A 27,896-nucleotide genomic window follows, 5' to 3' on the forward strand; every position below is an offset into this window, starting at 1 on the left:
ATATCTCTCAGAGGGGCGTGGGGAGTGACTCCTATTTTCATCTAAAGTAATAGACAGAGAATCAGCACTTTGGAAACAGGGCTTAAACAGAGGGGATTATGGGATGCTGCAATGAGCTGTTTGGTATTTGGAGCCAAACACTTCAGAGATATGTTTTGTATATATCTGAGAACTATAATAAAGTATTGAAAAACAGTATAATAGGGGACCTTTAAAGCTCCGTAGAGTCAAGTAAGATCAGTTTGGATGTTCATCCATCAATAAGTGAAAAGCAGAGATTAAAAAACAGCACCTTTAGATTACAAGTTACAATATGTTTTATACTTACTTTTAAAGCACATTTCCATAGATGAAAGGTACTACTGTAACGTATTTTCAGTTTATGTTGAGCATGGATTTTCATTTTTGGGGAAAATACTGTTTGAGCAAATCTTACTGGATTTAAAAACAGTGTGTTTGTAGCATCACACATACATTAACAATGAACTCTAGCTATTAGAGATCAGTTGCAATGTGTATTGTGACTTAAATGTGGCCTTTGGGGTGTGATAGAACATAATTTAATGTAAACAATTTGAAGATCAGAACATGAGCATTAGGATTATCTAACTGTATAAAAACACATGGCATGTTAAAACTATTTTTGTAAGAACACTGAGTTATGTCTGTCTGTGATTCTGACATTATTCTAATAAAAGTGACACATGAAAAGATGTTTGTCTTATATGTGTAAGAGAGTTTACAATGTGGATTATTATGTGTTACTATCTAAGAGTTTTCAATCATATAAGAAGCCACGTTAGTTGTGTGTCTGTGTGTTAGCCCTGTAATGGACTGGTGACCACTATTGCATGCTGGGATATGGTTAGTAAGGTTGTAGATTTCGTTTTAGAAAATAAATGTCAATACTATTTCCTTCATTTTTTACATTTATATCAATCTAGCACAACACATTAAAGTATCCATTTTGATTGATGGTTGCTTTTTACAAATGACTACATTTAAATTATTTTAACATTTATTTTTAAAACATTGTCTTTTTAGAAGTACTTTGTTGATAGAACCCTCACACCCGTATTGGATATTATATTGACTTAGCATCTTCTAGCACTGTTTTTGACTGTCTTGTCCTTTAAACCCATTTGCAGGGTTTTTTCCAGGATTTTAAATGTGAGAAACTTCCCAGTCAAGATTAAACGTTTGGACTACAATCCTCCACAACCTGCAACAAGTGGGTCATCAACTTTGACCTTTTGAGCAGCAGAAACAGATACAGATGTGTTGTGATGACACAGGCCACCACAGGGATTGATAGAACAAACGCAACAGCAGAGGCTAGTGACTATTACCATTTCCAGTTACCATTAGAACTATAATCAAAAACACAGTTCAGCCAATCATTGAAACAAGGCTTTTATTAAAAAAAAGAAAAAAATGACATATTCAAATTCAAAGAGAAAACCAAGAAGAATGAAAATCTTATCTCAATCAATAAAAAAACACACAAGTTACAGACAATTTAGCAACTCTGGCACAGGAAGACAACAGTAGCCAAGTGGCTTTGCAAAATAACCAAATATCAAAACCTCTTTCCTCTTAACAAAACTGTACAAAATGAGTTTTTGTATAAATAAGAAAACTGTTCACAAGCAAGTGGAAAATAAACCCGTCGGATTTTCAAAATGTCTGGGATTCAAACTAATTTGGTTCATACAGTGTGGAGCGACACATTGTTGTTATTATTATCTTAAAACATTTAACCGTAAGACAACGATTATATGTTTTAATATTGTAAAAAAAAAAAGCTATTTTAAAAATGCCTATTTGCAAAACTAAATAATTTAATTTAGATTCATCAAGTTTAAAATGAAACAAAAAAGGCTTACTGAAATTAAAAAGTGACATTTTGAAAATCCAGACTGGGCAACATCTAACGACCTGTTTGGAAACCCTGTTTTAGCAGCAAAACATTTTGAAGCTATGAAATAAGCCATCAAATCTACATTAGGATGGACGAAAACAACATTTTCAAATTGTTGTGGACTTAAAGTATTAAGTGCAAGGAGATTTAGCTATAATCGTGTATCGTTGAAGTATCCCAACATTTTAAATGTAACTCACATTTGCATAATTTGTATGATCTAAATTATTTTTGGAAACTTCCTGTTGAATTATCACTGCAGAAGTTTAAATATATATATATTAAAATAAACACTGCTTTGTAACAGGTGGTCATTTCATAGTTTCAAAATCCTGTTTTTGTAAAGTGATGGCTAATATATGGAGTATTATTTCTCTGAACATATAAACAATATCCATGACATGTTCCTTCATGAGCACTGAATCTGAAAAAGCTTGCTAGTCACTGTGTTATCTGGACAGGTTATAAATCATTTAAAAAAATCACACAAGGAAAAACAAACAAAATGTGTGCAGAGGAAGTGAAAGGGGTAAAAGTCTATTTACAATATTAGCTTTTGTGTCTGAAAACTCTCATAATGGTAAAAGCCCTGGCTTCCTGCTGGGTGTCTGCAGAGGCCCATAAAGTGTGTAATGAGTCTGTTTGCTCCATGGCGTATACTAAAGGGAAACTCTGCTTAGTTTACACGTCAACAAAACCAGACCATTTATGTTTATTTTAAAACACACAGTTCAGACACACCAAGTTCTCACACAACCTCGAACTGTGGACATAATGTGGAATATTGTGTGAACGTCACCACTGTTAATGTGATCTTTCTCTGTGTGAACCTGTCGGAAGCAGACCTCTTTGTCTCCGAAAGGGAGCAGTTTGCCTCTGACAGAGAGCTACAAGATGGGTGGCAACAACATCTTTGGTTGCGGAAATCAACAATACAAACACACAGCAAAAAGTTGAAAAAAATGTAAAGTGTTAGAAACAGATTCATCAAACTGCGATGTGGAGAAAGACGTTTGCACACAGCATTTATGGATTGTGGAAGAGCAGGAAGACAAGCTCCTCGTAACCCTTCAGTTAACACGACCGCCGTGACAACCGACTCACAACACGGCATTTCAAACAAGCCTGTTGCCATGTCTGCAGTATATACAACTTAGTGTCCATCCTACGAGAGATTAGGCAATTTGTTCAGAGGAAACATTAAGGCTTAGCTAAAAATTGTTTTTGCAGAATTTTGGATCACTCATTCAGACTTGCTGTCTCACTAAAGGCTGTAATTAATGGCACTTCCATGGTCTAGTGAGCAGTCCTTTGTAAAACCATTAGTTCTATTATCTACATATCTACAGTTTTAGATGTCTGCATAAATTAAACATATTTGGATGCACTGTGTTGAAATGAGCTCCACTCACTCACTGACTGAAACATACACGAAGCTTGAGTTGCAACACCGATGCAGCATCGTATGAATCTTTTGGATCAGCTCTAACTGAAGTCATGGTTTGGTATAACTCTCCACTCTGGAAGCCTTTTTAATAAACAGACCTGACACAATATGAGGACAGACGACACAAGGTGAGGAGCGGAAATTTGTGTGAAAACAAGCGAAAACTTAATGTGCACAAGAAAACAACATCAATCCCTACGCAGAGAGACGAATCTACTCTGTAAAAAGCTACAAATCTACAGCTAAAATCTAAACTACGTCAAAGATAAATTCATAAAAATAAGGCAAATTAGCTCAAAAAAGTTTTCAAGTGACAGACAAAAGAAAAACAGAAACATTTCATTTTCTACAAACTAAAAAAAATCACGGACAGAGAATCAAACTCAGGTGACAACAGCAGCATTGAAAAAAAAGACTTACAGCTCTCTTTCCTTTCAAACTAATTACTCTCAGGGATCGTGTTAGTCCTCTATTTGATTCCCCTCATTGCTTTATCATATCTTTATCTTTATTTATTAACTGCATTGTTCTTTGTACATCATCTTTCAGTAATCTAACTGCTCAGATCAAAACATGTTCACTTGCCTCCATAACAGAGGATGAATTTAATGATACCTGAAGGTTTGCCAAAAGCAAAACCGCTTAAAACCACTTCTCATGGACACGCATGTAACACAGGGTTACATTAAAACAGGGAGACTAACAGCTGTCATTGTGATGGTGCAAACAGGACTAAATTAAAAACCATCTAAGCATCAAAACTACTAAAACAAATGTACTGGCCAAATACTAGAGTTCATCATAAATGCGATGAACTCAGTTGCATCACATCTTTATAGATTACAGTATTAAATAATTTATTTTCTTTAAATGTATGTTTCAATGATTTAAAAACTCTGAAAAATAGAACTTTAATTAAAATATAAATATAAATAATTGATTGTCTTTTGTTCACTTATGGAAGGATGTAAAATGATAATTGTAATAAACTATAAACATTGTATTTATCGTCTGTGCGTGAATGGAAATCTCTGCAGCAGTTACAGGAAGAAGTAGCTTTAAACGGTTCGCATCCCCACGGTTACAACTCGACACATCAGACCAGCAAAAGTGTTTTGTACGTTTCTAAATCTGTACAAAGTGTCGCCCTCGCTGCTTCTAATAGAACATCAAACAGACATCAGGAAATAAAAATAAAAGTTTGCATATTTTACAACAAAAAAAAGACACATAGTGATTCAACTCTTCCTCGAATCACCCTGAAACATCCAGAATGCTTTTTTAAAAAATAAGAATTTGTTATATTACGTGCACAAAAATAATGCTCTGTGTCTTTTCCTCCTCTCTTTTTTCTTAAACTTTTTATGTTCCTTTTTTCAGTTATCAAAATAGATCATAGCTTCTGCGATGAAGATTCCCACCTTTGGTTGATCGACTCTTGAGGATGTGAGCAGGAAAGTCCAATGATGTAAGTGTTGTCCTTTTCCTTTAAAAAAAAAAAAAAATTACACACACACACACACACACACACACACACACACACACACACACACACACACACACACACACACACACACACACACACACACACACACACGTTCCTTTTGTTATCCATGTTCAAGTCCGGGTGCTTAATGATGGTACGGAGCACCGTTATCTTTCCGCTGAATCCCGCCTGGTGGATTCCTCTGGTGCTTTCACCCTGCTGGGAGCGGGAACACACACAATGTAGGATTAATGCCCTGTACCTCAACCTCTGTTCGGCTCACAACACATCTGTAAAGTTGACTTCTATACACACACAGTAAGAATTTTATAACAACAAATCATTCTTTGAAAAAGTAATATGCCTGGACTGTGCAGTAATACACATACATGCACCATGTCAAAATATGAGTATGCAAAATGTGTGTAAGTAACACAATATTCTACTTGGTCTTTTACAATAAAGCAGCCATGAAGATGAAGCCACCAGCTAGTTAGCTTAGCTTAGCATTAAGGCTAGAAAAAGGCTGAGAGCGATCAGCCTGGCTCGGACCAAAAGTAAAGAAATCTTGGTAAAGTGGCAAATAAGCGGAAACCAATTCTTCACTTTAAGGATTTGAAACAAGTGTGCCTTATTTTGCACATTATTTTGCATGAATATGACTTTGCAGGTGACACATTTCTTAAAATAGGTCACCTGCACAGGTACATTTGTGTTATTTGCGAGGCAAAGCAGTCGCACCTTAGCTTCACTTGGTGTGTTGGTACGAGTAGTTTGTGTGTTCTGCAGGATTCTCCAAGGCAACCTGTTGCTGTTGACCCCCATTCTCCTTTAAAAAAGAGAGGTTATTCAAAGAGAGAACTGATTGATCATTTCAATGCATTTTTTTTTTAAATCAAAGAAGCGCAAAGACAAACTGTATTTTCCCCGCTGCCCTCCCCACCGAATAAAATACATAACATATATTTGAGTGAATTAACCAAAAGTAAAATATGTCAAATATGTTGGAAGTGCGAACTGCAGGACGTATTTACTAGAAGGCATGTTTCATATCTGTCTTGTGGTACAATTTAAGGAGTGGCTGAGGTAAATCTTACTTTAAACCTGTAACTCCACTCCCACTTCATCTCATCCATCCAATCACAGCCTGAGTTCCTTCTCCCATTCATAAACCTGTCTTCCCAACTATTCTCTGAGCTCCACCTCCCAACAAATGATCCAAGTCTCCCGCAGGCTGAGCCGCCTCCTGCAGCGCGCTCAGTCAGGAGCCTGCTGCTCTCACTTATGTGTGGCAAAGGCTCTTCTGGTTGAGTACCGGAGGAGGTCATACAGTCCCATTGTTCAGCAGCAATATTTTACTTCACAGGACCAAAGTGCATTGGGAAGATATCATTAAATATTCAAATATGTTTGCAGTGAGAAATTCGCTATAATACTAATATTTAGAAAGAAAAAGTTTAAAATACAATTTATTTATATTTAAATGTTCACTAAGACTTACTTAGACTTCTATAACAGAAAGGACATAAGCTAACTCAAAACATTTAAAAGATATTGAGTCTTTTACTCTTCAACTCATTTGCTTATCATTAAATAATTGTTTGATCATGTATTGAAAATAAACAATTGTATGGATAGTGAGTCCAGTTCATACACTTAACAACCAACCAGTTCATTCATAATCTGTATTTTAAAAGAAGTCTGTCCTATCAAGTTTTGCGACAACATTGAATTACTTTAACTTGTCCTGTGTTTCTGTTTCATCTTACAAAATATAACTATGTCGGATGCAACAGAGTTTTCCCTTTTATTATTAGGATGCTTAGGAATCATTAAAGCCAAGCCACCACTTGTTGTAAAATACAACACACACCTTCAGGGCACATGGCCACTCTCCAGATGAGTACATCTGTCAGTTGACAGTTTTAATAGACACCTCTTCTTTGATTCATCTCTCACCAACTCTGCCACTCCTTAAAAGTCAAACTCAAATGACCTGCCACGCTACAAGTTTTAGGAAATACGTCCCCATCACAGTTTTAATAGATAGTCATCCCCTTCATGTAAATACAAAATGTAAGCAGCTGAGGTTGAGACTAGCTTCATACCTCCACTTGGCCACTGGAGGGAGGCACTTGGGTGTACTGGGGGATGTAGGTCCCCTGCATAGATGTGTTGGCCGGAATATACTGTAGGGAAGGCAGAGAGGAAAACAAGTAGTCATTCATCTTGTAATTATCAGGACAGTTATCTATGGGCACATGTGCATAGTGTGTGTGAGTGTGTGATTGGTACTGACTGTGCCCGTGCTGCCCATGGACATGTGGCTTAGCTGCTGAGCGAGAGGTCCCATCATGGACGTGGGCTGGATGGACATGGCGTGCTCCATGGTTGGGGTAAGAACTGTACCCTGTGGATGCATAGAGACACACTTTACAACTGGAATTATAGTCTAAAGCACTAGAACTAATGTAGAGTGTTTTAAATCCATCACAAGTGAACTAAAAATAAAAAACTATGTCGGGAACTACAGTTAAGCCATACTGTAGGTACAAATGAACATGTCAAGACTTGGCTACAATAATAATAATAATAATAATAATAATAATAAACTTTATTTGTATAGCACCTTTCATGCACAAAGCAGCTCAAAGTGCTTTACAGAACAAGAAGAAAACATAACAACAATAATAAAATAAATACAGAACAAGATAAAAAAGTTATCCTAATGAAATTCCCTTGAATTAAAGCTGACAATAAATGAAAATAGGTTAAAATAAAACCATTTAAAAAATAAAATGTAAAATAAAAGCAAAACAGAAAAAATACAGTAAAACATGGACAATATGATACCAGTGAGAATGGAACGTTAACCCAAATTAAAACCCATATTATCATATATTCCTTTTAAACATTTCAAGGGATATACAAACAATGCATCTCAGACTGGTGAGAAGGCATCCCGACTTCTCAAATGTTTCTTGGTTATATTTGCAATTTTTTCCCCCAAAATACATGAAGTAGCTAACGTAAATAGTGTATATGAGGGGAGGAGATAAAGTGAAGGAGGGATACTCACAGCTGGCTGCATGAGGTATGACTGATGGTGCATCCAGGACGGGCTGTGTACCTATAGATCAGGAAACACGTCATGAAATTAATTTGTAATATGTTACGGTTTTACGGAGACAGGTCACGATAATCTCAAGAAACATGATCAGTAGTGTGAGCTGTTGTGCTCCCTGGGTGTCCATTAACTGACATCATGTGGACATAATGAGGAGTTTGGCACAGGAAAAGCCACAGAAAATAAGATGTTGGCATTAAAGGGGAACAACGCCCAGTTTCAAAATTCCTGTTATTTTGATGGCTTAAAACAGCCCAAAACTAGTCACAACATTGGACCATTTCCTAACGCACTTTCCTAATACGATCAAGTACAAAGTCTGCAACTGCGTCATAGACAACAATTATGTTATATCTGACATTTAGAGAACCAACAAAATTGCTTTTGTTCACAAAATATGATTGCATTTTCCTATGCCATGAAAACAACCTTTTGGAAATCTTTACTTAGTGTTCTCCATTTAGGCACATTTGAGTCAGCATTTGAATTATAAACACAATGAAATCCCCCACCTGGTAGGATGAGACAGGCGAATGCATGTAGGGTGAGAGGGAGGTCTGGGCGATCATTCGGTTGGGAGCCAGACTGTAGGGTGAGTAGAAGCTGTCGAACACACGGAGCAAAAAGAAAACATGAACACAGGCACACCATGTCAACCATCTGCAGAATGTTTCTAACAGCATTAACAGCATGTCTGAGTCCCTGCAATGCCCAGCAGAGGGCAGCACTTCACCACGGCTCGAGCACAACTCTTATTTTCCTGCAGGGTTGGGACTGTTTTCAGTCAGTCCATGCACACCACTCACCCATTTTGTAAGGCTGTGGGGTCATACGCAAGCGTCATTCCTCCCTGGGAAAACAATACAAAGGACTCATAAACAGTGAGGTCATGCAAACCCCAATGCAGCCTGTAGTAAAAACAGTCCTGTAGCAAGGATTGAGAGGAATGTGTTTGCTTTAATTTCCAACTTGAAACAACAACATATGAACACAGAAAGTTCCCTTTAAGAATCGTGATTTTAAAATCTCACCGTATCTCCATCTCTAGCCCAGGGCCTTCCATTGTGGAGGTACTTCCCCTGGTTCTGCCTCTTCTTCTGACCCCCGTCGGCAAACTTACATAATAAGGGCTCTGTGGGCACTGTGAAACAGATCAGAAAAAAAGAGTTGATTCAATGGTCACAACGAGGAACAAAAACACAGAGCTCTGGCACCAACAACAACAATATCAGGTTCCTGTAATACTACAATAACATTCCACGCACCAGGCACTCCTGGGGGGGTCTTGATGAATTTGCCGTTGAAATGCTGAATTATGGCCTCGCACTTCTCCGTGGACTCCATTCTGAAATACAGTCAAAGTCAAATGTAATCCTTCCTTTGGAGCACTGTTTGTTCGCATTGGACACTTTGTTGGGTTCGAATCATTACAAACCACAATGAAGTATTGTTTCATATCGAACCTGGCAAATCCCACACCGCGGCTGGTCCCGTTAGCATCTCGGAGAATGCGTGTGGAAATGACCTGGCCAAAGGACTTGAGCATGCTCTCCAGCTCCTGCTCATCCATGGACACTGGCAGGTTGGAGATGTAGAGGTTGGTGGGGTCCTGCTCTTGTTGCTGCACAGGAAGTGGACATAAAAATCAGTTTGCATACAGATCTTTTCTGGACCTGAGGGGATGTGATTACTTTTGTTTACTTCAACACATGTTGGTGGAGAAGCTGCAGACATCTGAAATGTGTCTTTTGTAATACCAAGTTCACTTCACTGCTTTCAGGTGTCTTTTTAAAGGGTTAACATTTATTCGAACATTAAGCTTTTGAAAATCTGAAAAAATGAAAAATGTCTTGTCAATATCAATATCTTTTTCACACTTTATAAATCCCTGTGTAGGCAGTACTGCGACGTGTCTTTTCTAGAAACACCTGTCATCACTCTTGCCACATTAACAAATATCAAGCATCATTTTGTTAAGGGACCTGATACGAATACAAATGTTTTAAAGCAATTAGTACTAATAGACTGACACCCTGAATAATTTGTCACCAATGGGTAACAATTACTTAACTAACTCTCTGGTTTTAAAAAATCCAAATGCCCACACACATAAACCAACTCATGCTGATATACATTTGTAGTAGCATATTTAGGGATGTCGCCTGATTAAGAGATCTGCATAACTGCAAGTAAAGAGATCTGATTCTCATTTTGGGTCAGTAGCTTGAGAGTGAATCCCTGTGTGAGTGTGCAGAAGCAGACAGGAAGCCAGGCATGAAGTTAAGGACTTCAGAGAGCAACAGGAGTCTGGCAACCGGGAGAAAAGAGGCCGGGCTAAAAAGAGGGGAAAGGGAAACAGAGAGTGAAGGAGCAGGATAGAGAAGAGAGAGGTTGGGAGAAATTAGGAACTTAAACGGCTGATATTTCTGTACCGAAGGAGGGAGGGAACTGACAAGATAGGAAGTAGTTGGGAGTCTTGAGCAATGAAAAAGGAGGATGACAGAAATTAGTAAAAAAAGAAGAATAGGATAAATGAGTGCCTCCTGATTCACAGGCTCTTCTCTTCAATCAAAATGTATTTTATCGCTATCATTTTCCATTTTGTCCTCTCTTCCTAACACTCTTTAAGATGGCTCTGCAAACAGGTTTTTCACTTCTGCATAAAGGAAACTGTCTGATGTAAGTCAAACACCTATCTCAGATAAAGATTTACTGCATTTATAAGAAGCCTCTGTTCTCAGCCCTGAGCCACCTGGCCAAGAGATCACATGTGTTTTTGTGATCGTCATTCTGGGTGCAGCAATATGGCCATTATGTAACACAGTGGCCCACAGCAGGAGGTCTATGGCCAGATGAAACTAATGAAAAAAAAAAGAAAAATACTCTCATTGTTATCCTTTATTTACCTTTTTATCTTGGCTAATACAAATGACATCCCAGTTTCATATTCACACACATATCCATCCTGTCGTAGATATGCACATTTCCTGTTGGACCCGGCCCAGGCACATGTGAAAAAGATTTGCTAAAGCGTCACAGTGCATTTTTTGTGGCTCCAGGCTCAAGGTCTGCTGAGGTGTGTCTCTGAATTTGCCTGCTTGTGCGTCGAGCAGCGCATGCGAGCTGACGTCTGAGTTTGAACAGGGAGGTTCAGGAAAGTAAGAACGGATCTATTTTTAACCCTGCCATGATTCTCCTGATTCAGACGGCTCCTCTGGGCCCTCGGCTGGGGTGGCTCGATCGGGGACTGAACACACTCTGAGGACCGCCAGTGCTAGGTGTGGCTCATTCTGTTTGTGAACAACACTTTGCAGCACCATGGTGAAGGTGCAAACAGGTGAAACCTCACTTAAGGGGTTTGATACTGAACTGATGTTAGACTAATGCAGGGGTGCCCAACCAGTCGATCGTGATCAACCGGTCGATCACGGGGAGATTCCCAGTCGATCGCGAGATGTGTCTAAAAATAGAACAACAATATTCTGTTTTATCGAAAATGTCCTATAACATAATCTTCCTGTGCCAGAATAATGCACTTGAACGCAACAAAGCTTTGTGATTGGCCGGCGTGAGCCCATGTGTCGGGGCGTGGCTGGTGGGCAGTGGACTGGGCACTATTTCGCTGACGTTGTCCGTGTCTGTCAACAGGAGTGACAGTCCGCACACACAAAAGACCACAATTATGGCAGAAGCAAAAAAGCCCAAAATATATCATTTTCACTCCGAGTGGGAGGATGATTATTTTTGTATCTATTCCAATTCAAAGTCCATCTGTCTCATCTGCAATGCGAGCGTGGCTTTATCGAAGAAGGGTAATTTAGGAGCGACATTTCAAAACAGTGCACAAACGCTACGAGACGGAATTCCCTCCTAATTCTGCCCTACGCTCCCAAAAGGGGAGGGACCTGAAAGGACAGCTAAATGCACATCAGTCCATTTTCACCAGGCCCAACAACAAGAGCAAGGCTGCTACCATAGCATCTTATCGTGTCAGTCACGTTCTTGCGAAACACATGAAGTCTTTCAAAGACGGCGAAGTTGTGAAAGAAGCATTCCTGGAGGCTGCCGACGCGCTTTTGGGGGACAGTAAAAATAACAGTAGCATTTCAACAGGTTTTTTAAATAATGAAATCTCAAGTTAGATACCGTTATTAATCAGCAGTAAGTTTTAGTTTGTTTGAACTTATTCATTATAATTATTGTATAAATTGGTTTAAGAATGCAAACATTAAGATATGTTCTGTTTAAATTGATTATAGTCTATTATCAATTCAGGTTAAGAAACGAGTGTTGCTTGCATCCTATTTTAAAGGCATTTCTTTTTATACTCTACTAAAATGCAACAAAAAATGGTTTGATTCTATTAATTTTGTCTTTTTTATTGTACTTTGGCAGCAGATTCCTGTGTAGCTTCAGATCTGAGTTGTCTTATTAGTAAGCCTAATTTATACTTTTGTAGCAACACTATTTTTATATAATGGCAAAGAAAGGGTTCAGAGTCTTTTCTTTTTTTCCTGTGTCATATGTGGCAGCACTGTTCAATGTTTCTTGAAAACATTACCCACTGTAGTATGTGACGGAGGAATAAACTTCAACTCTGTATCAACAACACTGTTGTGTAACTTCCGTTAAATACTTGTATGTGTGTGGATTAGAAAGAGGTAAGATGAAGGATCTGCAGTATTCTATGAAGTATTAATCGTACAAAGGTCAGTTTTATACAAGTAGAAGTGGTAGTAGGCTGTCAGTAATGGCTACGCCTCTCTATTTGGACTGGTAGATCTCGGCAGACTGGCAACTTTAAATGTAGCTCTCGGTTCAAAAAAGGTTGGGCACCCCTGGACTAATGCTTCTTTTTGTCTGACTTGGGATAGCCCAGTGACTCCAAAAGCAGCTGGGTATATTTAGGATGTTATAGTAGTTATCAACACCTCTGACTGAGCACATGTCTGTGCGAGTTGAGTCTTGGTGTCGAGTCGCACTTGCTGGGTATTGAGATACGCAGGATTGTGTGGCACTTTTACAGAGGAGGTGCAGAGAACTTAGACCCCGGGTTTAGTTGCAGTGGACTGGTTGAGGTCAGCTGGCAGCGTGGATCTGTTACAGTTTTCCGGAGATCCTGGTGTTACATTGCAGTGGGTCTGTTTGGGTGCAGGACATGGGTAGGGGGGCGGGGACACTAGGGTGGAGTGTATTAAGTGCTTGTGTCAGCCCCAGGCCTGGGCCCAGACCATGGACAATGCCAGCTCATTGTGCCTGTCCCATTGACAGTGGGTGTAGTGGCACCCTCCCCTGGGCTCCCTCAATGGGGAGTCTGAGAGCCAAAGGGATCAGCTTAATGGGCCGACAAGAGTAGCTTTGACTGCAGACACTCGGACAAAGAGCTCAGAACAAGCGCTACAACAGGAGCAGGTTAGCAACATACACAAGCACAGAGAGAAGGGTGTGTGGAGAAGCAAGGTGGTGAAGAAAGAGGAGAAAGAATGCCATGAAAGCACAGACAGAAGAATTGACAAGCGAAAAGTGGTGAATTAACAAAAACACTCCAAAAAGTTTCAAATCTAGTCTACAGTAAAACCGATGATATGGTTCTTGTAATTGCCAATTACTGGCACAGGTTCATCCAACAAAGTGTAACAAAACACACGCCTCCCGATAAACCAGAGTTCAGCTTGCACCTTTGCCAACGGGACAATCGCGGACAATCAGGACATAAGCTTTTACATGATAGAGAAATGAACAGGACCACATTTGACTCTTGGTGGTCAAAGTTAAGCAGGTGGCTCTTTAGGGCTTACTATATTTTAAGTAAAGGCAAGATTGGATCATAATGTTAAAGGACAAGTTTAACCCAACGGTGATTTGAGGATTTGAGGGTGAAAGAAGTGGTGCCTGTGTAAGGAAGATGGTCGAGAGCTTGACAATTCTTACTTTGGCCATCTGAGCCTGGACCCCACTGGACTTCAGAGCGGTGACAGCTTTCTGTGCGGCTGCTGGACTGTCAAAGTCCACAAAGCCATATCCTGTAAAAAGGACAATTACATATTAGGGATACTGTAATGTTATTTATTTTAGAGTTATGTGTTTTCTTGCTGAGAGTATATCAATTCCACTCTCATATCTGTTCATATAAAATGAAACTGAAACATGTTAGCTTAGGAGGGGGAAAAAAAGCTAGCCTGGCAAAATGTTCCATTAAAAAAAAGAAGATTCCATTAAAAAAACAGATTTACTAACCTTTACATTTGTTGGTGGTTTTATCCAAGATTGCCTTGGTCGACACAATCTTGCCATACCTGCCAGTACAAGAAAACAGGGTCAATGTATCATGAGGTGACTACAGGGCAACAAAAGGGATCTGCTTCTACGTCTGCATATCACTGCTGCACCACTTCCTCAGGCTGCCTGACTACAGGTGTAAACATGAACTCATACTCTTTCATGCCATCAAGTGTGTCTTCTTAAGTCAATTCTAAGTGGCACAGAAAACTTTGTTCACCTCCACCCTTTTTGTCTTTGTCTGCTGTTGACGGCTTTACAGTTACTCTGTTCCCTGGAGTTGTTCTCAACAGACAGGAGACAGCACCCTAGGGCCAAAAACAACTTGTTCCAAGCCTGTTTTTACCACTCACACCTCCACACACATTAACACACTAACACGCACCTCTCTACTAAATACAGCTCTGCTCTCGAGTATTTTTGGCTCAAATTAAGCTTCAAAGTGTTGTCACTAGCAATGCCTAACTCGCAAATAGAAATATTGCCTTTGAGGAAACCTGCTGGAAGCTTGATCCATTCCAATACACACAACATAAATCAAATTGTGTAAGAAACACAAGTTCTAACATGTCATTTAAGTTATCTATAGAAAACACATTGCTCAGCCTATTCTGTAGGAGAGAGCAAGAGGAGAAGCAATGAATGCATTGATGCAGTATCATCAAACATTCATGCTATTCAAATCCCCTTAAAACAGAAAATGATAAGTGTTGTTGTGGGAGATGTGGAGGATAAAGAAACGCAGTGTTTTAAGACTGTGCATCAGCATTACAGTATAATAGACCTGCCCCTGTCTGGTGAATTTAGCCAGTGAGTTGCTCTGTTTGGGCGACATGGCGTCTGAGTGGAATGTACACTGTAACCTGATGCTTCACCCCTCCGGTTCGCCTTCCTTCCACCACATCCCTCTCCCTCGCTCTGTTTTTCCACCCCCACATCGCAGCACCGCTGGGTCCTACACTCCTGACTCCTTCATTGGACATTAGCCCAAAAGAATCAGACCTGAATACACTGTCACTGCAGGGACCTAGCTAAACAAAATCAAGGCTTCAACTTGTTTTTTATTATTAATACATCTGCAGACTATTTTCTCGATTACTCAATCACTAGTTTGGTCTATGAAATGTCAGATAACGGTGATACATGTCTATTTTGTCTCAACCAAGATTACGTCTGTGAAAGTCTTGTTTTGTCAGTCCAAAACTCAAAGATATTCACTTCGATTAAGAGAGAAAAAGCAGGAAACTTAATATTTGAGGGCCTGAAAACAGCATTTGGGTGTGTGTATTCATTACATTACCTTCAGCATAGAGACATTATAAAGGACTCTTCCTCACTGCAGAAATTAATAATTCATCATCCACTGCCACATAGCCAGATGACCTTCACATAGGTTATGTGCATAGCAGAGTGGTCATTATGTGTATATACACTGAAGCTTCATATCATCTAACACATTCAAGTTAAAATTAAATTCAACCTTTAAATGTTTCATATCTTTGAGTTTTTCAAACACAAATGTCGAAACAGGCATGCAATGTACTGTATACCATTTTTCAAAAACTGTCAGAAAAAAGGCCAAAGATTAAGCTTAAACTGACATGTCAAAAAAGTCCTCTTCATTATTATAAGGTATCTGTTCAGGGACACTAACATCATAACTTAACAGGGTTCATTATCATATTTTCTTTAGGGAAATCTCCTTTCACTTGTATTAAGATTGAGAACACACTATTTTGAAAGATACACACACACAGATCCCTAAGAGACAGATTTGAAATCATGAAAATGTGTGAATATAAAAAACAAATAACAAGAACACAGAGAAAATATGGGTTTCTTGTTAATGATATAAACATAAATATGCAGGGCAAATCTTAATATTTTGTGGAATACATCATTATAAAATCTTTGGCCTTTTAAAAAAAAAATTAAATGTAAACATATACAAATAAATGGTTTGATAAAACATTTATTGTTAAAAACCAAAGTTCAGGTGAAATAAATAATAACTATCAAACATAAGTTCATAAATGCTGGCTCAGGTTGAAGCTCATACTGAGATTGAAAAACACCGAAGTCTTATTGATCGGTTTGAGATTTCATTAGAAACGTTACATCAAACGTTTCATGTTTTCCCCAACGGAGACCCCAGCAGAGTTCAAAGGTCTGAAAGCAGTGACAGTGTGACCCTTACCTCGGCCCTGTGCAGCAGAACAGCAGCCCAGTACACTGCGGAGGCCACAGGGACTTAAAAGACAGCTCTGACCCATATAGGGCTGTCTGACATTCTTTCCCAGCAGGCCATGCTACTCTTTTCTCCCTCATTTAAGTTTCCCCCTTCAGAGGAAGCCCTCCCACCCACACCTAAAGCCTCTGTCCTCTGTCAACTTCTCTAACAGCCCCACAATGACTTCTCTGTCAGTCCCCTGCCTTTACTCTCCGGTGCCTGTTTCACCTACAGACCGCAGATTTCACATTTTCTTTGATTGTTCAAGCTTTGACAATGTGCGTGTACTCAAATATTAACAAGATTATAAACACATGAGCTGTGTAAATGTGCACTGTGGATTTGATGTTTCCAAGATACCTTATGTAGGGTCAGAGTGGTTACACTGGGGCGTGACACAAACATATTACTATGTTGTAGTAATGTCAGGTAAGGTTCTATTAGCTAAGGCCAGAGCTTGTTCAGGTGTGTTGTTACTGTGAACGACCCGGGGAGATGACGGATGCATGGCTAAGGTTCACAAATCACTTGTGTGCCATACAGCGTAGCCATGACCCGCAGTTAGTTTGCTTTATTACTGGGTTTGATCAGTGTGTGTGTTGGTGTGTGTGGGGCCTGCATCCTATAGAGGCTAGACTTTTTTATTTTAAGGGTCTGTAAGTCTTGGTTCACTGCAGTGGAGGCAATTTATCCTCACACAGAGTGAAAGGTTAGATCAGGACATGAGGAGGCAACATGCCGAACCTCTCTGTGGCCCCTTCTCTGGTTCTTAACCCCCATCCTCTGCTTTTCTCAACCCTCTGTATTCTTCCTCAATTTTCTTGTGTTTCCTATGATTGTCAAGGTTTAATCAAAGTGACTTGAGTTGTGGTAATTCAGTATCCTTATTCCCGAAACAACTTTTCCTTCCTTCCTACCTTAACAGTTCCTTTTTATGAACATTAAATGATGGCCTTAAAACGTTTGAATTTCATGCGTCCGACAGATGAAAAGCATAGCTACAGAAAGCACAGATTCTATCTGCTAATGAGGTTTTTTTTTAACTCTTTCTCTCATGTTACATCATAACTATCTAAAGAAAACTTGTTCCAGATATGGTGGGCTGGAATGTACTACCAGCTATAGTGAGACTATAGTTTCATTCAATATTAAGGGATAACAACTTGAGGCCAATACCTTTGCCTTTACGATCTGTCAACATTAAACAACCCATCTGTGACATTCAAGACAAATGGCTCTACATGGTAATAGATGGTACACTGTATCACAAACAATTGCTACATGCTACATCCTTACATCACTCATCAAAAGCTCAAATATAACTAAGGTATTTCATGCAACGATATACCTTTCTTAATTCTAATTAAGAAATCTTTAAATAGTATTAATCTTGTAATATTATAACGTTAGCCTATACCTGCGCAACGTACATATTATTAAGATTTTGGTACATGATCATTTGAAGTTTGTAATAAATAAACAATTAAAAGATAGAGCACTTATTTTGATGAGATATTGCACCATAGAAATAGGTTGACAATTTGAGAAATAAATTGACATAATGTTGTGTGATGAAAAGATGTGCAACGTTACTCTGTGCAAAAATCAATAGGCGTATTATTTTGTAATGTCAGATTATTCTTTCATTAATGTGTCTTCCGATATGGAATTCTTGAGTTTCCGCATTAAACATGTCTGTGTGATATTGGATCTTTTTCAATTTCAATATTCTCAGTCCAACTGAAAAAAAAGCAGTGTGAATTAGGGCTGCTCAATTAATCGTATTTTAATCGCGATTATGATTATGGCTTGCAACGATTACGAAAACAACGTAATCTAAATAAAACGATTATTTTTTTATTATTACTTTTNTTTTTTTTTGGAATTATACTTAAAGTTCAGGCTAATCAACTGTTAAAAACATACTGTTTAAATGTTTTTTCTCCAATAAATTGATGTTTTCAAAGTAAATGGATAATCGTTTTTTATAATCGTGATATCAATTATTGACCCAGTGGAGTGAGTGGAATATGTTGAATATGTTTTACCAAAATGTTGAATATATGTTAAGGAGTTTTCAGGTTGTGACAGTGCATTGCAACATGTTTGTTGATCTTGTTTATTGGTATTTATTATTTTGATATTATTTATTTAAATGTAGATATGAATGTATAATTTATTTTTATTTTATTTTGTATTGGTTTTTCAGTTGATTACCCTGAACGTATAATTAAACAGTTAAAAAGTTCAAATTATTATCTGTATTTGTTTTAAAGTACAATAAATGGATGTTTTCAAAGTCAATGAATGATTGCATTTAATAATCGCAATTACAATTATTGACCCAAATAATCGAGATTATGATTTTTGCCATAATCGAGCAGCCCTAGTGTGAATATCACTCACGGTTGGCAGAGCTTGACCAGGTCTTGGTCTGTGGTCCCAGGATGGAGGCCGCGGATATACAGGTTAGTTTTACTCAGCTGTTCCCCCCCGATGCTGTGGCTGCTACTGTTGGGACTGGGGGGCGCCATTTGGTGGCCGGAAGACACATAGGTCTGCTGCAACAAGAAAGAAACAGATTTAGTGGACTGTGCATCAACACACAGACGAGGACATACTTCATATTCTTAAAACACCAGCAAACGTTGAACCAGCAAAGCGATGTTTGTTATTATTTCATGTGTGAAAAACTCCAAGAAGTGTTTAGAGATGATGAGAGATAGAGGGTGATCCTGCATGAGAGTGATCATTTTGTGGGAGCTGCGAAAAATGATATCATACAGCCCTCATGTCAACACTCACCAATAGTGCTTTCTGAGGGGAATGTGGGGCCTCTTCGCTGCCTACTCCATATAGGGAAAAGGGGCCTCTTACGCTTTCTCCATGTTGAGTAACTTCTTCTTTACTTTTGGAACCACAAAAATATATTGCGGTGCATATCAAAACCAAAGCTCTTAAGATCTAAAGCTAACATTTAGTCAGTCTGATGACGTGGAATCAAATAATCGACCCGATAGGAACTGTGTTTTTACTTCAGCTCCTCGTCTTTTTTTGCTTCTACTTATGGACGCAGGCATTTCTAAATAAATTGTTGCCATCTGTTCAAGTTTGCATTCAATCGCCCAAAACTTGACGCGCACAAGGTTTAAAAGTGTCCTGACCATTCCCTCCAAACAAGACCCTGAGCAGCAAGGTGCAAAATCAGGGTTCAGTTCAGTCCACATTACAAGGCAGCACACCAGGAACTGTGACCATCTGACTGATCCGTAATCTACTTCATCCAATACTACACCTCCTTTTAATTTCTGATGTTGGTTTGTTTCGTTTCATCAGTGAGTCTGTGAGGACTTGCCAGTGACTATGGCGGTTAACTAGAAGATGAGTCAACACTAGGAACATGAAAGGCTGTTGCGCAACAACCACCTCTCACTCGGGGATGTGTTTCTCCTTGGAGAAATCAAACAAAAGATTGTGCAACCATGCAGAGGAGTATTTTTTTTATTTGGATAAATGCGGTTTCATTATCACTTTGAAAGAAAAGACCTCTCTTTCCAGGAATAGATCTACTGGCAGTTTCCCAAAATAAAACAGAGGCCATAAATACACTTGAGTTCAGACCAGGCTCGCCAGAACTTGCAAATGTATTTTTTTCCTGCAGGATAATCAGATTAATCTCAACGGCCAAATGTTAGTATTCAGTGTGAAGGTATAAGCACATATATGCTTTCTGACTGAGCTCAGCCCCCTCAGGGTGGAGCGACTATTTTTTAGAGAGCGACTGGACGAGGCGCCAGCAGGACAATGGGTTGATTTCAGAGTAGAGGAGAGGGTCACTGATCAGACTTGTGGTGTTTAGGAAAAGCCCAGCAGGAAGTCCCGGTCATACCAGGACCACCAGCAACGTCAGCCAATCCCGCTAATTAGACGCCATCCATAAGGCATGGAGCCCCCCCCACACAGGCAGCCCCTCTGACCTCTGTTCTGCCAGCAGCACAGCAGCAGATTCAACAAAAGGCTAATTTCTCCAAAGATAATCCTCTATCCTCTACGGCTTAAGGAACCCATACAGTTTGCATATGTTTTTTCTTGTGTCAGGTAAGGTGAGGACACAACCTCCTCAAAGGGAAACAAAGAAAAAAGGTGTGTGTTCTTTCCTTTCTTCTCTTTCATTCTAGGGATATGTACACATGTTAACCAGTAAACACGCACAGACAGATCAAACTCAAGGCACTTTCAGTTACACTCAGTTTATTTAAAGTTTATTTTTGCCATCTTAGAAACCAGAATGATTTTCTTCATTGTCCACCTAAATATATTTTTAAAGTTCAACCTCATAATTCTGATTATTAATGTATATATTGTGTAAATAATTCAGTCATTCCTAGACTATTTGTGTAGTGAACTTTGATATTGTAAGATCACTAATAAATAGGTTTGATTAGATTTGGTATTTTTGTGTTATTTGCTGAAATCAAACCAGGGATGTAGTAGTTAGGGTATGCATCTCAAATATGAGGCTACTATTACATCCCAATCTTTGTGTTCTCGTTCTTAAAATGAGAAAGATCCATATGAAAATATTACTCTTAATTCAAAGATTCAAATAAAAAACTCAACTCAAGCCTCAACTGAAAGTCTTCTTGACAGCGAGTAGAGTCGCATTATGTTGTACAAATGTTTCTTTTGTTTTGTCAATTGTCCAACCCTGTACATTTGAATAATAAATAAAGCACCATTCATTTAATTACAATAAAAATATGTTTCATTTCCTTTCAGACCAGAATATTCTGAGGGCCAATGTGAAACACTGCCCAACCTGCCCGGAAGAGTTGATCTATTTTGTCACAGTGTAGTTTGTGATGAATACGTTTTCGGAGGCAGCTAATTTGTGAATGAAAGAGCAGGACAGCGGAGACCTGTAATCTCCTTCACACACTCTTTACCAGAGTGCCAAGAACCAATCAAGCTCCAGACTGTACCAGGAGCACGCCATTGCAACAAAACCCCTTAAATCACCAGGCTGCAACCACACACATGCATTCATGCGAGGCGCTAGCACTCACACCTGTGGGTACACAATGATACCCCTTTAACGTGCTTGATTGTAAAGATATTTAACAGCTTGAGTCAAATGTTTCATTTATGGTCTTTAAAATGCTCAGCAAGCATAACCATAAACACCTCAAACTGAACCAATCAAATTTAAAGTACAACAGTTTAACGTCCTTTTGTACCCAACTGGTTGCTGATTAGATTTCAGGCTTTTCTGTACAAAACCTATGCAGAAACACTTCTAAAAAATAAAGAATAGTTAATCAGTAGTTGCTGAGTTAAGATGCAACAATAATTGATTGATTGAAGATTTTTTGCATCCCAAACTACTTTGATAATTGTTTAATAGTTAAAGTAATATTTCCATGCAAAAATATCAGATAATGCCTCAAATATGGAGATTTTCTGGTCATTACTGTTTAAATTCAATTAAATAGCTTCGGGTTTTGAGAAACTAATTTGCAGATTATTCAATAAAACATTAAATTGCTCAAGCACTAATTCAAACGTTTGCTCCAATTTAACAGATGAGTAGATCCTTAATAAAACTTCATTACACTCAAAGCAAGAAAATCTGATTAATTCCAATAATGCTATATTTAATTGGGCAGTTGATTGATGGCTTTCTTATCCTTATAAATATTCCATGCATTACATCAAAGTATTACTGCTGATGTGACAATTTCTCCTCGATGGTGTACATCCAAATTCACAACAAAAGGCTAAAAAAAAATGCGCTGGATATTTTTAGAATAAAACTTAAGATAAAAACCAAGAACACTTCTATAAATAATAACATTTCCTCTACCTTGATGTAAACTTAAATCAGGAAGCTGTCAGGAAGTGTCTTTCTCAAATACTTTTTGTTGTTGGTGCTGGCTTACTTTAATCTCTTAATAGATCAAAAAAATCACATTTTCATTTCGTTTCTCTGTTTCGATTTCCAGGCCTCTTTTTAGTCTCACTCCACCTCTGTTTTTATCGCCGTCTCTCCCTGTGGGGGCTTCTCCAGTCGACCCCAGTTTGACCCACAGAATTCCATGGATTTCCTGGCTGTTGGGGGGTCTGCCCGCCCTCCCATGTCCTGGCTGCCTGTCTTCTCTTGAGGCAGGAAAGAGCCATGGCTGTCTGACCAGCTGACCGACTTCCATGCTAATGCACAGATTTATAGCCTGTCTGCATGCGGGCGCAGCTTCTGGCTTGTATAGAGTTACGCTGCTGAGCTGCTGCTCTATACCAGCTCCACTTCACTACTGACAAGGAAAATGAGTCATGGGAAAAATAATGTAATACTAAAAAGGTTCGCCTTTAAAGCATCGACAAACATTTGTTAAAATATTTGATTCTAAACAGAATCCTGTCCTTTTTGCCTACTACTAGATATCAAATAGAAAATGGAAAATAGTCTCTTTATATTAGAAGGTCAGGTGATGACTGTGACTAGTAAAGTAGTAAGCTGCTATATGGTGGCTGACAGGAAATCCTCTGTATCTGCTCCTGATGCTATCACACACGGACATTTGAATGAGCTCTGCATTCCAACCAGGTGACAGCGACACTAAACTCACGTCCGGACTCGTTCCTGAATCCTCCTTCCTGTCTGTCTCCAACATTCCCCTAACTTTTGTCTTTCTTTTTTTTTTACACCTATTCAATTTCAAATAGTCTGTCTCTTAATGTTGTTGCTCCTCACACCTTGATGCACATGCACAGTGCATGCAGGGCTTTTAAGCCAGGTCAGGTGAAGAAAGCCGGAGAGCTCGGAAACAGACACCGACAAACACTGGCCCTCGGCTCAGCTAGAGATCTAACAAAATGTGAGGCACTCTGGCATCAGATTTCTGACAGCTGTGCTTTCTCCAAGGACTCTGTCTCCCTACCTGTTCACCTTGGTGGGGCTTGCTGTTGGCAGTGAAGCTGGTGACCGATCCAGAACATCTGACACATTAAACAAAGAGATAGATAAACATATAACTGGCCGACGGCCATGAGGACAAAGGTGACTGTACGGAAGAGTTCAGTGAGGACAGAGTCACTGCAGCAGAACAGCTGGTTTATTTAAAAAAAATGAAACCATGTAGACAGAAATTATAAATGTATGTGATGTATTTGTGTTGTTCGGTGAAAACAGTCTTCAGTGCCTTTTAAACAACTGGCATGTGAGGAAATGTAACTGAAATAATCTTGTTATTTCAGCCTGACAAATACTGGATTTTTTAGACATTACTCCCTCGTACTCCCTAGTATAATATTTATAACCGAGAGAGTGAATACAGGGGTGGATAGTATTTATTTAACTACCAAATGTCAGTGAGTTCAAATGCTAAATGTATTATAATGAATGCTGTTTTTTGCACATTGAATGCCATCAATGTATAATTCCCATATCCAGTGACAATTACAAAAGGTAAAACCCATGCTTCTAGATTGATTTACAACCTCCCAGACATCGGTTGGTTTCAGTTCATGTCAGGCTGATGGGGAAATCTACATGCTGATGAGGCTTGAACAATGTTTGACATACTCTGGGTACAGTTATCAGTCACAGTGTTTTAGTTTGTTCTTCTGTCTCTGGTCAAAGTTACAATGTGCCTGAGGGGTAAAACAAGACAAATCCCTGTTTTGGTGCAATTCAAAAAACTTGACATCTGACATTTGGCATGATTGATGTCTTTTGAGATTAGACATTTGCTGAGCACAATTCTCCAATAGGCACTATCCTGCAATAAAAGCTAGTAGAGAAGTACAGGTGCAAGCACAAAGGGTCATCGCTGAAAGGATGTGAACTTGGTGAATCCTTTAATGGAAAAGGTTGCTGTCAAGAGGCCAAATTAGTCTCATTGTTTAGACATACGATAAATAATACAGGAATACAAATCAATTTAAAAAAGGGGGAAAATATGAAAAAGAAAACACTGGCACTCACTTCTACATAGCTGTATAAAACAATGAAATATTATTCAAAAGCCTTCCATTTTAAGTCTTTATTTATTATTTATTTGCAGGTTGCTGGTTTAGTTATTTACTCTCGACTGCTAAGAGCAGAGTTTAAGTGTTGCGTGCTATAAATAAATCATGTGATTGATTAAAACAGTTATCCGTCAATGTTGTCATGGTTTGATTCACCAAGCAGACAAGTAGACCTGATCAAGTTTTAAAACAGAAACTATTACGGTTGTTTGAATAAAGATATTATCAGCAGCAATGATCCGGGATAACCTCAGCTAACCTTAATCACTGTGCCTTTTTATCCTGAACTTACCTTTGAGGGTTATTCAATTTCAAAGGACTTTTTTCCAGGACATCTAGTATTTCTTTGCAATGTCTTCGGTGATTTGGTTTTAGCTGGCTAACGAACCATATTCTCTGTGACAAACCTCAAACCTCCTCTACTAACTATGTTAACTCTGATCAAGGCATTTATAAAAGTAATTTTCCCCTACTAATTACCATATGGTTATATATAAGGAGGTTTCAATCAATCTATCCTAAATGTTCTATGTGTGTATTAATTTAAACGTGTGAGCTTTGAAACAAGCATCTTTTGGTGAAAAAGCCTCGATTTAAATTCAATACATTATTCTGCTGACACATAGAGCAGTCAAAGTTGTCAAAGAGTAATGTTACAAAGGTTAAGAATACTCAGCATTGGTAAAATTAAGAAACACTGCTGACGCATGAAAGCTTGTGGAATTTGAAAGTGAAAGGGTGAAATCACTGATTTTACTTCTGCTATTCGGCCATGTCTGAATGGTCTTTTTAACGAAACACTTGAGTCCCTGTGACAATGTAATGCTCCAGTTGTATGAGTGTGTGTTAAACTCATACAACTGTTAAAATCACAGCAGTGTGTTGAGATTGAAAAAGACTCCCGCCAACATGAGAACAAAAATCTGATTGACAAGTAAAAAAACAAGCTATTCGATGGGCCCCTGAGAGACGCAGGATACCTTAAAAAGCGACAAGCCGCCTCCTGTTATTTTTCCATCCAGGAAGCTTTACACGGAAACAGACCAAATTTGATTTGGGACACATTAATTCTATTTATTTGAGGGAGGAAATGAGGCGCTGAGTCAGGGGAGGAGAGGCTGGCTTAAAGCACAACAGAAACCAAACGCCTCTTAATCGCCAGGCTCAGTACGGAGAGAGCTTTTCTCACCGTGTTTATTTTGTGATCAGGCTTTTATTTTGTGTATTCATACAGCTCAGGTATGGCAGAATGTGAGCAAGAGATAGGGGAGGGAATGTTAGGAATAACAACACAGAGACTTGACCTCTCTCTGAACTAAGGCCCACTAAAACAACTGGAGAAGAAAACTGTACTTCTTCTTAGATTCTTTATTTAATAAATGTTTATTTGTTGTCATGCTTCATTTGTATGGAGTGAAAGTAAAATATGTATAGTAAGGAAAAGGGTGTAAATATAAAGATCATATGAATGTAATACATTTCAATTATGTATGGTGTAGCCCTATGATAGGCAACACACAGATAAAGTGTTGTTAAAATGTTTCTATGATGATAACTTGATCAATAAAATACAAACAACTTCCCCAATGCTGTATTATACAGAGCCAGGTTAACATTTTCCAACCTTTTCCAATTTTTGAGCGGAGCTAATTTGCAAATTTGTGTCATTCTCACTTATCTTTCAGTTACATAACACAATAAGTGAACCCAGGCTAATTAGGGATTTGACTTAATGTTATTTTCAATTCAAATGAATCTTCTTATACGTAAAACCGAGAGTAAAGTGAATGGTTACCTTAACAATTGCCAATTAATGTATAGAATATTATACATCTATGATACATACAACTAGTCAGAAACAACAGGGATTAATTTCAAGGATTTAAAATGACACTAACGCTTATAAAACCACAAAAAAGATTGCTCACATTAAAAAAGTGACTTTTTTATTTTGATTGGTCCCTAGTGTTCTTAAATGACTTGCTACAATAGCTTATGGAGGGATATGTTTATCAAATAGTCTCCCCATAGCATTGAAATGGGGTCCAACCTTGTAACGATGAAGTACTGCATATAAATGTGTGTTCAGTAAAAAATTGTGAGTTATAAAAATAAATTATAAATTCTGTCTGTGAGTGTGTCTAAAACAAACAATTCTGCAATGCTTCCTCAGCAGACACTAGTGTTGACATCCGATGTGGGAGGGATAAGCAGCCAGGCGGTGCCCAAGATCACAGAGAGACAAATCTTAAAAATACATTTTCCAAATACCATTTTGGGTTCAGGATCACTCAGTCACAAAATCTGTAAAGAGGGGCCAGAACAGAAGAACTAGAAATGCTACTGTGAAATCACAACATCATGTCCCATATAATGAAAAAGCTTTAACAATCACTTCAAAGCCAATGTATAGTACACAGGGAGAAGACACATAAAACATGCAACCATACATGCAAGGGGCTTTAGGAGTAACATAAACATGATCTGCCATCAGCAATCAGAAATATGTATTCCACTTTTAGGGAAGATATTTTAATTGTAATTACTATTGTATTATTGTGCTTTACATCTTGCTTAGAGAATGACTCCCTTACATATTGGTTACAAAAGTGACAATGTCAACAACGACGAGAGCGCGATTCATAATTCTGGGAATGTTCATCATCGTCTGGTGGGATTTTTCAAGGGGTGGGGCCATATTCCGTTTTCAGATGGGAAACAAGAAAAAAAAAAAAACTATGCAAACTTATGAGGCAGCGAAACAATGAAGACCTGATTTAATACTAGATATGAGTGTCCGTAGAAAGAGGCATACTTCATTTGGTACCATGTTTCCCTCAGCCTGCCTCTCACCCTACCCCCACTTCCACAAACACATCCAGGCACAGACGCGCTATCCCGACACGGTACAGTTACCCATAAAAGTTGCTCTCCACCATTGACTTTTTTCAAATGAGTGAGCAGAGTCGTATCGACATCCTCACTGTACTACACACGCACAAATACTACGAAATAAAACACCAGGCGTCCAACATGACAGGACCCAGCCGTGGCTTATTCTCCCACCTTCACAGACCTCGGCTGCTCCACAAGCTGTTTTCTCACTCCACCAAGTCTGAAGTTAAATTCAGTACGTTTCGCTTTTCAAGGACACTGCAGCTCACTGTCACAAGCCCTTTTCTGTCGCTACAGACACGGGCTTGTTACCTAGCAGGGCGAACAAGCCGAAAATAAGGAAAAAGAACAAAAGCGTTTACCTTTTTGCTGTTTCTGCTGTTATAGCCGTTGTATGGGTTGATTCCTGCCCTTGGCGGTACGGAGAGCAGCATTTTTCTCGGCGCTATGTCCGGAGCGGCGAGCACAGCCCAGGCTGCCAGCTGA

General features: G+C 38.8%; 1 protein-coding gene across 2 annotated transcripts; it reads right to left on the reverse strand.

The window, feature by feature from the left end:
* Nucleotides 1–1,397: 1,397 nt before the first annotated feature.
* On the reverse strand, nt 1,398–27,896 carry LOC104963002 (RNA-binding motif, single-stranded-interacting protein 2-like). 2 transcript variants are annotated; one of them, XM_010791548.1, is made up of 14 exons: nt 27,773–27,896; nt 18,897–19,048; nt 14,219–14,277; nt 13,913–14,004; nt 9,445–9,602; nt 9,247–9,326; nt 9,013–9,122; nt 8,788–8,831; nt 8,494–8,584; nt 7,934–7,984; nt 7,154–7,264; nt 6,963–7,043; nt 5,596–5,683; nt 1,398–5,073 (listed from the first exon to the last, which is right to left on the reverse strand). In XM_010791548.1, exons 1-13 carry the CDS (start codon nt 27,842–27,844, stop codon nt 5,603–5,605), a joined length of 1,182 nt encoding a protein of 393 aa, XP_010789850.1. In that variant the 5' UTR covers nt 27,845–27,896; the 3' UTR covers nt 1,398–5,073; nt 5,596–5,602. The 2 variants fall into 2 exon arrangements, with proteins under 2 accessions (XP_010789850.1, XP_010789848.1); XM_010791546.1 differs by having other exon boundaries at nt 18,897–19,051.

This window comes from Notothenia coriiceps, unplaced genomic scaffold, assembly GCF_000735185.1.
Source record: "Notothenia coriiceps isolate Sejong01 unplaced genomic scaffold, NC01 NC01_scaffold00035485, whole genome shotgun sequence".
NCBI classification, from domain to species: Eukaryota; Metazoa; Chordata; class Actinopteri; order Perciformes; family Nototheniidae; genus Notothenia; species Notothenia coriiceps.